This window comes from Cylas formicarius, unplaced genomic scaffold, assembly GCF_029955315.1.
Source record: "Cylas formicarius isolate icCylForm1 unplaced genomic scaffold, icCylForm1.1 PGA_scaffold_6__28_contigs__length_40554024, whole genome shotgun sequence".
NCBI classification, from domain to species: domain Eukaryota; kingdom Metazoa; phylum Arthropoda; class Insecta; order Coleoptera; family Brentidae; genus Cylas; species Cylas formicarius.
In genome coordinates, this window is record NW_026844347.1 from 29,347,401 (window position 1) to 29,360,026 (window position 12,626).

Consider the following 12,626-nt stretch of genomic DNA (forward strand, 5'->3'; position numbering starts at 1 on the left):
CTTATATCTTTTTTAAAAACTTTGAAGGTCCCTTAATGAAGACTGATATCAAGAACTTAACTTAACTTAATAACTTAATAATATCTATCTATAATAACTTCTACTGCAAAAAGGAGTTCTTACGAACAATTTGTAAGAAACTCCAAAAATAAATCCAAAAATTGCTGGAAATTTTTTAACGCTAAAAATAATCATCGAAAAACGAATCCAATAAACGACAAGTGAAAACCAAATGATTTTAATGAGTTTTTTAGCTTAGTCACTGAACATGGTGAAGTCATTACGAGATTCATCAACATCAAACTGATTACCGGCCTAAAATACCATTAAAAAATTGCAGGTTCTTTTTATCTCCAGTTACACTTCCAGTGCTCTCAAAAATCTTAAAGATTCAGCCCCAACGGATTTTTTTACCATAATCAGTATTATGCTGAAGGAAACTGTCAATATATTGGCAGCTCCTATCACAGAACTTATAAGCCGCTGGTTCACAGATAGTGTTTACCCAGATTGTGTTAAATTGTAGTTTTAAAAATATCGCCCCTTTTTATGAAATAAAATCCAGAGCAACGGGAGAATTATCATCCTATATCCATTATGGTGACCTTCCATAAGGTAATAGAGTCCCTGTTAAAGGAGAGATTGGTTGGATACCTCGAGTCCATCTCGCTTCTCAGTGACGGCCAGTTTTATTTCAGGTCCAGTGGATCCACTACTGGGGCAGTTTTAAAGATTCTCGAGAGGTAGGGCAAGGCTTTCGATTGTGTTTCCCACGATTTACTCCTCAAGAAACTTTCTATCTATGATATTAGAGGAACTCCCCTGAAACTCTTTGAATCACATCCAATCATCATCATCAGTGCGTTCCATAAAATAACTCAGTCAATCTTGGGACCAACACTGATTGTGATCTACATTAATGATTATGATACCAACCAATAGCGTAATATTTGCAGACGATAGGTTATAGTAAAAATTTTGCCGAATCTACCAAAAACAGAAAGTATCTTTATTTCTAGTAACTTTAAGTTTACAACTGGCAAGAAATGTAGGTTGTTGGGTTTTACGATTGATGACTCGCTCAACTGGTCGCAACATGTGGATACTGTAAGGTCGAAGTTGACGAATGAGGCAGTTGTAGGGCCGTTTAAACACAGATTACTTGAAAATAGCATATTTTGCTATTTTCCATAGCCACATCTCGTAGGGTGTAGTACTTTGGGCGAGTTCCAGCCATGCACAAGGAACACTGTCACTCTCTTTATTTACCACAGTTTGCTGGAGGTTCATAGGAGGAGAGACTTGTTCACCCTACATTCTGAAATACATGATCATCAGACAAGATAAGGTAACTTAGTAAGAATTTCACGCGGTGGTCTAGCTATATCTGACGAAAACTGTCTTTCCCTGAAGCTCTTTAATTCCGTTAAAAATCAAAATGTAAAATTTGCTACTTATAAAAATATTACAAAAACACATTCACTAAAATATTGCTTTTATTCTATACATGAATGTTTTATATATATATATATATATATATATATATATATATATATATATATATATATATATATATATATATATATATATATATATATATATATATATATATATATATATATATATATATATATATATATGATGACACTATATTCCGGGGATATCATCCGTTCGCTCGTTGAACTCCGACTGGAATCCTGCAGACGTTTCGCCAAAATCTCACTTGGCATCTTCAATGCTCGCGCTCCGAAAACACTTCGAACACTATATATATATATATATATATATATATATATATATATATATATATATATATATATATATATATATATATATATATATATATATATATATACCTTACTATCTTAACGGCGTCTATCTATTATGAAATTGCATTCACTAGGGCGCCAGTGTGCAAAGAGCGTCAGTATGTTGACGCTCTAAGCTGAGCCATGTCTTATTGGATCCGGGCGCGATTCTACAATTTTCTGTGGTCTGTAATTTTGTTGAATGTATATGACCTGCTACAAACTATATATGTGTAAAGCAGTCAATAAATATTATTATTATTGCTATTATTATTATTATTAAGTAGTTTTTACATTGATCCAAATTATTTCAAAAACCTTACCTACTATTGAACATTTTAAAGGAAATTTAATTAGAGCGTAACATTTAAAAATCACCATTTCTGTGTGTCACCTCAGAATCATTAATTTTAAAAGACATATATTGCAGAATAAATTTATTTAAATGCATATAAGTGCTTCCGCAAACAGCAACCAAAACTTCAGCTTTCTGCAAGTTCAAATGAAGAAAAAAAAACTATGTTAAAAACCACTCCAAAAAGAGGAAAGTATTAAGCACAAATATTCTGAAGAAAGCGATGAATCACAAAATGATTTCGTCTAAATGTTATTTTTCTTTTGATTCCATGTAAGCTGGTTTATCTAAAGTAAAACCAAATAAGCGATCTTTGAAAATTAATTAAATTAGGACTAATTTTAAAATAGCGAACAGAACTTAAATCGTTTTATTTCCATAAAATTTAAAAATTACCTCCTTTAAGACTTTTTTAACCGACCTGCTTCGCGCGCACTTAAATTAATGTCTGAAAAATTCGCCCGACACGATTTAGTTTTTGTCTATTTCATTGTTTCTTTTTTTATAAGCAAAATGGTGTAACGTAGCAAGAATTTTTCTACAGGATAGCTTCCTCGAGGATTTGTTCAAAAAATTAGCGCTCTAGGAAGGCACATCCGAGTAAAAAACATTAGTTCATTTTTGGTAACATTTTATTAAAATATAATATACAGTAGTTTAATAAAGCTTTTACCGCAAGACGAAAAGACGTCGAAAACATTTAAAATCTACATTCGATATAAACAACTTTATTGTTATTCTGCTTTCGTTAAGTATTTTATCATGCGCTTTGACACGAACATTCGTACGCACTCGTGTTATCATCCTCATCCAACAAAAAACACATAAAAACAGGAATCATTCGCATTTACATTTGGCACTGTTACTTTAAGTATTGTTGGAGCTGGATATTGTCTCTCGTATCCAATCAACATTCGAGGATATTTTATCGTACATTCGAGGCCTTTCGGTTCCGTTTTTGGTACAGGCGATCCTCCAGTTTGTGATTCCGACCAGGGTCCATTTCCTGGTGTTAGGCAGTCTGCAGACCATACAGCTTCCGGCAAACTCTTCTTCCTAAATTGATAAAAACAATATTTTTCGTTTTTAATATCTTAACTAATGGGTTTTATTTTTCTTTAACTAGACATCTAATTTAATAAGAATAAGTTTCAGTATTCGAAGTACAATACAGTTTTTAAATTAAATTCAAACCGTAAATAATATGAAATTCGATAACATTCAATATTTCAATTTTTTTATAACAAACAAGTTGCTTAGTTTCAACACTTTATCTAAGCAAGTAGAGGCCTTCATTTTTGTATGCACTGATCAAGCTTGCAAAAGCTTTGTTAACTGTTTGTTTTCCGAATGAATGATATGGAAATATAGAAAAAGTTTTAAAAAGGTTAAGGTGGAATTTTCTCATGAAACGTGAAATTTACGACCAATGTTTATTTGCAATAAACACATTGCCTGTACTCACAAACATTTTTTTTTTATTTTCCACATGTCAGACAAGAGTTTTAATTGATTGAGGATATAAATCATGTAGTGCTTTTCATCAAGAATGTTTTTGTGAAATGTAAAATCTCGTGTAAGACTACCCCCTACACCCCTTCCATTAATAAAATACTTTTTAAGACGCACTGGATTTAAGATATGCCGAAACACATCTACCTGTTATTGCCGTTATTAAAAATCATGAAAACTTTTTTCAAGCATTATAGATTTTTTTTTCGAAAAATTCTATTTTTATCCACTGTGCGAAGTTTTGAAGATTCTTTAGTTGAAGTGCCAGTTGCATTTATATGTACACAAGATCACTAAGCTCCTTCCCATGAAGATGACGATACGATTATTTCCATAATCAATGCTTCTTGATTCTCTATTCCGAATATTCTGCATTATTATTAAAAATTGACAGTGAACAATTTGACATAGCTAAATTCACCATGCAATAATTTTTAGTTAAACTGCAATTCAAAAACACTTCAGTTAAAGTAATGAAAGTTGGACGGGAATTTACGTACAATATGTCGCATACTTACGTTGCAATCGTTTTGGCCGTGAATGGTTTCGGTACAAAAACTATTCACGTTCGATATGCTGACGTTTTCGCATTTTTCCATAGCGACAACTTGAACTTGAACCCGCTGAAGATGTTCCCGATTTCTGGCCCATCCCAGAGTGTTACACTGAATGGCAGAAGACAAAGGCACATTTTCTTCGGGTAAACACACAGGCCTAGTGAAGTCGTTATAGGATACAGGCTGATCTAATCTCACCAGAGCTATAGTGCTCCCTTCCACTGGCGACTTTACCTAAAATGGAATTAATTGAATCTCAAAACCCTTTCCCCGTATTATTACTGAGCTGCCAAGAATTTCTGAAATTTTAAAGCTTTCTCTAGATCCTTGAAGCTTTAATTATTTTTTAAAATACCATTCCTATTATCCTCCGTTCTTGTTCCCAGGGGGCCGTGGACATCAAGCGGACAGCGCCAAAACGTGCGATCCATTCGGCTTTGGGTTGTCCCTGGAAACAAGATGCCGTTGTTCCAATCCAATTCGGAGACAACAGCACTCCGTCGCAAATGTGGACGTCTTCCTTAAACAGTGCCACGTGCCATGGCCAATCGCCGTGGGATGCCATTTTGGGCAATACGTTGTTTGATTTGGAGTTTTCGGCGTTCTGAATTCCACATTCTACAAGTAATATTTTTGTTTGGAATTGTCCTATATCTATTCCCGCGTGACTTTTCGAAAGTACTTATTTTATAAAGATAGTCTTTGTTCTTTGATTCTTTTAACCAACAAAAAGTTGTCATTGTTATGGGAAAATTAAGTAATATTATGTCTTTGGAACTATGAAATATGAACTATCTATTTAATGTCTCAATTTCTGGTCGTTTGCGATGCATTTTCGTGAAAGGGGCTAGTGATTAATACAAGTTAATTAATAATAGAAACAAAAAATTTAATACGAAAAACTAAGAAAAGTCTAAGTTTAGCTTAGTAATTACATATTTTCATTTTTTAAATATATTCTAATAACTCTTCCCTTAAGAACAATTTGCTCCCATAGCGACGTATCACTGAAATAAACTCAAAAATACTAAACGGTAATTTTAAGTAAGAATGCAAAGATTACCGCCCTACTTTTTTGAGACTTAAAAATTGGTATAATCAAATTTTGAATTTGGAACCTCACTAACCAAAACTATAAGAGAAAATTGAAAAATTGTCAATTTTTTGCATAATTTATATCCGTTGCTTTCATTGTGGTTTAACTCCCAAAAATATTATCTTTTAGTTTTTTAAACCAGTTGTTATTATTAATATTTTAAATTTAAGAACAGTTTTAACACCTAAATTATGATGAACCATTTGGTTTCTGTGGCAATGGCGAAGTTTTTAAAAAATATCTTTACTGAAAATATGACAAATCTCCGATTTTTCCTTTGTAACGAATCTTAGAACACCTTTTATTTGGTACAAAATAGATATAATTATTAGGATTGTTCATAATTTTATTGCACCATACCTAGTTCATCGCAGGTGACTTTAAGGACTTGTTTGGATGCGCATTTGCTTTTTACGAAATTTAATTCTTGCGCCAGTGGATCTCTCATTTTTACATACGAAACGTCCGATTCGTGATCTTTCACTACATTGTGTTCTTGGACATCCCTGCAAAAATATTAAAAAAAAAACATATAATGTTCGTCGTGAAACTTCGGAATCATTATTTGGAGCATTCTTCTCTGTCAATTTACTTACTGGTAGTTTAACATCTTGCACAATGAAGACGAAAGCGTCCGAAGAACTTGTTCAGTGCGATTGCGTGATAAACTGCGGTTTAGATTTTCGGTACACAATTTTTCAATCACCCCTTTTTCGTTAACCGTAACGTACCCTTCGGGGTGATACGATGTTCGGTGAAGACTTACGGCAGACATGTTGCTTAAGTCCTTGGTACTGGGATGCAAATTAACTGAAATTTCAAAATGAGGGATTAACCAAAATTACGTACTAAATATTAACCACATTGCTATTAATATAAAATGCCCACAAATCCCATTAAATTACTCATAAAAAAGTTGCATAAAAATATTGTATGGACATAACGAGGAAATGGCACAAAGGGGCAAATATAGGGGAATGGGATGATTAGTCCCTTTTGTACAAAAATACCTTAGCCTGAGGCACATCAATTTTATGGTATTGCCTATTTGATTGCAACATGTCTATAAAAATACCATATTTAACTGCATTTCAAGAACCTCATCTTGTTTATTCCCGTTTGTTATTAGCTATTATTATTGTTAGTGAGAGTTATGAAAAAGAAACTAATATGTTGCATTGTTTTGGTTGGAATGAAACATTTTTGATTAAATTGCCTCCTGGTTTATACAACACCTTTTTATTGGAAACAGAACTTACTAAAAAAAATGTTTGAATGGTCCTGCTTGCATTTTTAATATTACAAGGGAGCAAACAATATGCAGAAACAGTAAAAATTACATTTCTTTATTCATACTAATTTTCCGTTTTTTGAACAATAACGCCAAATTGAAATATGTATTTCACTCTCACACATGCTGAAAGAGCGTTTAAATTATTGAAACTTAGAAACTGTTTAAGATTTTTTGTTGTTGATTTTGTCTATCTTCTAGTTCGGTGATAAAAATACTATCCTCCGTATTAAGTTTTTTTAGTAATGCCATGGAAAAACGAAATTCAGATGCTGACTTCTGAAAACAGTTCACAATTTCAGCTGATCGATTTCCCCCAAAACAATTGTATTATTTCTAAAATTGGGTGCGCTTTTCAGAAAAATCGACAGCTTGTCTTTAATTTCATTCCGTGACCTACTACATCGAAAACCGCTGTATTAATAATCCCTTTCTCTTTCGCATCAACTTACGACACGCTCTTTCGTCGCTACCATCCGGGCAATCTTCTTTGCCGTCACACCTTTGACTCTGCTGAATACACGCTCGACCTACGCCGCAGTGAAGGTGATTTTTAGGGCAGTAGGAGCACGACGTTTCGTCTGAGAGGTCCTGACAGTCTAGGACGCCGTCGCAGATGCGTGGAGACAACGCTCGAGATTGCAATTCTTCGACGCATCCTATTGGACCGAAAAGTGATAAACTGAATTATTCAAATTCTACATCGCATTTTCGACAATATCAGAGATCCATATTTGATTAGTGTCCACGGAAAAATTTGGAAATTATTTTTACAGGTATAGATACTATTCTTGATTTTTTTTTTCTTGATTAATTCGCACAAACAAATTGACGAATTGAAAAACGGTGCGGCATGAAAAGACTTAAAATTTGCTGCCCAGAGGCGTATCGTCGGTTTTAGTTTTAATTCAATAGGTATCAACACCGGCAAAATAGTGCCTGTAATTTCAAATGATGTTAAAAACATTAAAAAGCTGTCAAAATTTTACAAAGCCCCGAAATTATAAGAGGGCAATGTTTGATATTTAATTACTCAAATAATCGTCTGTTTTCATCTGCGTTTAGTTTATTCTGGATTCTGTAAATAAGGGTCGATCCTACGCTCCGTTAATAAAGTTTGCCTTTATTTTGAGTATTATTAGTAATAAGGTAAATTTTTAATACTTAATTTATCTCGCATAATTCTGGGGCTACTGTTTTTTCATTTTGGTCTATGCAAATTTTGGTAAATAAACTCCTTATCTGTCAATTACTAGGAAATAGAAATACTAAACAAAAACATACTATACTCCTCAACCCTTCAATTCTTTCAAATAGTTTGTATTAAAATAGACATTTCAGGGCTTTAGAGAACAATGTCTCTCATATCTGTAGTAGACCTGTCGATCGATTAAGCAACGAGAAAGGTTATTTGATAATATAACAATAAACAAAATTAAGTTCCGAATAATGCCAAATTAAAAACGAGTAGAAGTGGCAATTTTTGGATAATAATGTCAATAAGCGAAACAGATTTCTATAATAAAATTCAATTCTTTTTATTTAACGTGACAAAAAAATGCAAGATGCAATTATAAATTGAAAACTATTCTATGTAATATACAAAATTGCATTAGGGTAAATAAAATAAAATTAGAAAAGCGACGAACTGACCCTACCCGTAGATATCAATAACCCAAAAATAGTTGATGAAAACAATACAAATGGTAAATAAAAAAAAAGGGTTAAATATGAGCCCGTTGAAAAAAAAACACTTCCTGCATCCTATTTTTGAAAATCTGAGGATATTCAATAATTATAAATGTAGATTAGAGTTTCGATTAGGCCAATCTTTTAATTCCGCAATTTCCTGTTTCGATTGCGCTGTTTCCGTTTGCATTGATATATTCTAAATAAATCGATGGCAATCTGATAATGAATAAACACATGGTCGTGCGTGTGCATGAGATTTTAAATTCCACAAAAATCCTAACCACGTTTACTAATTAACATCAAGTATTAATAATTTAAATCAGACATTGAACGGTTCGTGATATCCTAACCAATAATATTATTCTATATACAGCATACGCGTCATCATTTTTAGTTCCATTTTGCAAATATTTAACCCACAACCCACCTATAGGCAACGTACTGCGCTTAAACGAGCAAATCTTTTTTTTAACGAAATGGTGCTCGATTCGTACACGATGAAAACCATTTGTTTATTGCCGTCGGCATTATTACGCAATAGTGCAATAAATACTAATTAATTTGTTCACTACTGTTACACATAACTGTTTGTACCCGATATACGCGCGATATTTATTATTTTGTAATTTCAGACCTTAAAACAAATCGCAGTAGCCGAGTAGGTTATTAATTAATAATAATAACGATAAAAACGATAGTAATTATTTTCATAAACGCTAAGAATTTCAGTAATCCGCAGTTAATAAGCGTGATCCACATACTGCGTGAGCCAAATAGAGGTTAAGTCATAGTAACTTTTTAGCACCAAAACTGTATTCCTTGGTTTATTGTTTTTTTTTTTTTTGCTTACATGTATGAGTAAATGTTATATTACTATAAATGTAATGAGCAGATTCTTTGCCTCGTTGTGATTATTGTAATTATTATTGGTTTGGTTTAATATTGGTGTGTCACACTTAAATAGATTTTATAGATTATGTTATTGTAAAGTTTAAATTGTATAAATGTTATTATTATTATTATAAACAGCAAAAGTAATCAAAATACGGCGGGAATTGGACATAATGGGGGTCACGCTGTCACGTCACGTCACAGAGTTCGGAATTTTAACCTCTAACCTTTATTCTAGAACGCTGTAACTATATGTATAAGGATTATACAAATAAATATAACTTCAGTGAAATTAACTAGCAAAAGATCATTCCTTCAATATTTCGCTTTGGGAAATTAATTATGTGTTCGTTTAAATTGGATCTGAAGAAATGTTTTAAATAAATGTAGACTTGGAAATTTTTCCCAAACAGTAAATCGAAAATGCAATATTTTTATTTTCCAGACCTAAATTACATATTGATTTTTCTGTAAAATATTTTAGATTTTTAGAACATAAATATAGAAATAAATAATACAAAGTATATTTAAAAAAATCTTTGATAAATGGAAACCAATATTTCTCTAGTAGTCTTTTCTTTCATTAATGAAAGAATCTACCAAACCACTTAAACTTTAAAAAATAATTATTAAATTTTGCGGGTATGTTTATTTAAATAAAAGATTTTACGCTTGGCTTTAGCTTGGCTTATGTTATATTTTTGGCATAAATTTGGAAAGTTTATTGTAATTCGGGAAGGTTTTCATAGCTTTTGATTAATCAAATTGATGGAGGGTGATTTCCATAGTCAGTTTAAAGGTTTTATTTTATTATGTAACTTTCGATGGGCTTTTAATTTCTATGCTTACGTCTGATCAGGAAATAGATAACTGATATATGTACCCAAATTTCGAAATGTAAAAATAGTGCGACCGATGGGAAAAGACAAACAAATAACAATAACCTTGGTTGTCTAATCAGACATGATAAATTCCTTGTATGCCAGGCAATAAATAGTCCGGGGAAGCGAACAGATGAGGACCAGGAAAAAGGCATTCTACAACTTACGCCGGTGATTTGGATTGACATCAGTCCAATTATTCAGAACTATGGCAAATAAAATTAGAAACGCTGTGATTATAGCCATTGTTCGTAAAGAACAAGGCACATGAAAAAGTAGATAAGAATAGATATTATTCATTGGTCTGTGTTAAACATAATCTAATGTTAGTTTGGATGAGGTAAGCATCAAAAATTTGTGTCTATGATTGGAATAAAGTCTGCAAAATACAGGAGCAACGTGTTTTATATACTTGATTTCGTTTAATCGGGAAACTAAATATGATACCTTTCAGCAGATATTTTTTGAACCACATTCTATTTATCAGAGTTCGAAAAACGCATTCTACTCACAGATAATTGAATCGATTTAGCCGTCAATTTTATAGACCATATATTTACTAAGCTAAACTTTTACCCGGTTTCGTGACGCAAGTGCCTTCGCCGTAAAATTCCGGAAATCGACCGCAATCTATGAGATTTTTGAATTTTTCATTGAGACGACTTCCGCACCCAGACATGAACTCTCTGCAGAAACTACGGCATGGCAGGATCATCTCGGCCGAATATTCTTCGTGTTCTTCGCAGGGCGGCTGAAGAATTTGACAGACGAATTCATATGCATGGCGGTAACACTCGGCATCAACCAGTTCCCTGTAATGAAAACACTTGCTGCAAATTTATTGCAATAACTTTAACTTAGAAGAGCTGTAAATACGGAGCGTTTCTGAAATAGTTTCACTAATAACTAATAAATTTTAATATTTTTTAGAAGAGCGAGTTCCCAAACATTTCTAAAATTTCTGTAAGGTATAAAAAAAGTTGTATCAAGTTTTATTTTACTTATTTTACTTTTAATTTACTTATTTTGGAGGTATTTGAAGTTCAGTCAAAGGTATTTACCGTACAAATTTCATTTATTTATCTCAAACGGATTTCGACACCATCTAAGTTATTTATATAGCAATTCAAAATTAAAGCATACATTTCTCCGTGTCATTTAGCTCTGTACATGTTTATTTTCAATTAACTGCTGATAATACCGTTAAACTAGGATTATTTTTCATTCTTTAATAGTCTATTTACCTGAGAAATTGACCGAACATTTTTTTAAACATCCATATGTTAAATACGACACTTACTATTAGTTACACATGAAAAAGCCTAAAACCTTACCTAAAAGTGATCACGTGTTCCCTTACATCTCTAATACTTTTATGTTCTAACACGTTGGGGTATGTAGTGACGTTATATCCCAGTTTGCTGCAGTATCTTAACTGCAAAGGTGTACACGTTCTAGGAGCATCTGCTGGGGTTTGGGTTACTGCTAGCGTCGTGATAATTGTGGGCAAAGTTGTAGCATAAACCTGAGGAAGAGCATCGGCAGGTTTCATATCCAAACTGTTTGGATCTATTGTAATGTTTTGGAAGAACAAGGATTCGGTAACCGATACTTCGTTGGCCAATATCCCATAGAGATCATCCGCTTTAATATGGACGTACGACGGGTCTATGCGAAGGTCGAAATGAACTATCAGGTCTTTACCTTCCGTTCTGGAATCAACAAAATGCGATTTAGCTCTAATTGGAAAAAGTGTTATGTAAGTTTCCATGAATAATTTTATAACATTGTAGCGTAGTGCGTATTCTTACCCATCTAAAGCTAAAACGTCGGTTCCCAAATAACCGTGTTTGACGTAACTCCTTCTAAATAATAAATTCAGTCTTTCCATATAGTCTCTCGATACTGCTTTAAATTTATCTGAACTGGGATCCGCCAATTCTGGTAGAAACGAATCGCCTTCTATAACCCTAAATGTTCCTTTGTAGATTTGTTCCCCTGGATATTCGGGCATTAAATATGTATCTAGAATTGAAGAAAACCATTTTACCACTGGTGCGTAATTGCTGGTAATAGTATTTAAATATCAGTGAACTCCATTTATCGAACTGGAATCCTAGGGATCACGGAGCAAATATGAATTTTCAGACAAATTTTACTTAGACTGTAATGGGTATAGCAATGAGGATTGTTTGCTTTGTCATACATACTAATGCCAGATAACTAACAATATTAAGAGACGAATTGCTAAGTCCTTAGTTGCAATATATTTCGACTCATAGTGGTATTAATTGATAAACATTTTAAAAAGTGGTAAGTTTTTGGGTTTCATCAAATAATAACTCATCGAGTTATTAAATAAAGAAAATATATAAATTGTGTATATAAATAAAGTATTTCTATGTAATAACAAATATTTTCAATTTGATTTTGTCGTAACTTTTGGGTATATTTAAGTGGGATCTTTTTTAAAATTTTCTATTTCGCAACCAATAAATTTTAATATATATATTTTTAAGTATATCAATCTGAATGAGTTTTTT

At 32.6% G+C, this 12,626-nt stretch overlaps 1 protein-coding gene across 2 annotated transcripts in view; it reads right to left on the minus strand.

The window, feature by feature from the left end:
* Positions 1-2,791: 2,791 nt before the first annotated feature.
* LOC132703906 (atrial natriuretic peptide-converting enzyme) overlaps positions 2,792-12,626 on the minus strand; it is a 30,968-nt gene continuing 21,133 nt past the window's right edge. For both annotated transcript variants that reach the window (XM_060673433.1, XM_060673434.1), the window contains exons 4-12: positions 11,895-12,108; positions 11,418-11,795; positions 10,660-10,895; positions 7,072-7,278; positions 5,925-6,138; positions 5,689-5,834; positions 4,588-4,850; positions 4,194-4,466; positions 2,792-3,219 (exon numbers count right to left, since the gene is read on the minus strand). In XM_060673433.1, the coding sequence (XP_060529416.1) occupies positions 3,031-3,219; positions 4,194-4,466; positions 4,588-4,850; positions 5,689-5,834; positions 5,925-6,138; positions 7,072-7,278; positions 10,660-10,895; positions 11,418-11,795; positions 11,895-12,108 (2,120 nt within the window). In that variant the 3' untranslated portion in view covers positions 2,792-3,030. The remainder of the gene's footprint in view (positions 3,220-4,193; positions 4,467-4,587; positions 4,851-5,688; positions 5,835-5,924; positions 6,139-7,071; positions 7,279-10,659; positions 10,896-11,417; positions 11,796-11,894; positions 12,109-12,626) is intronic.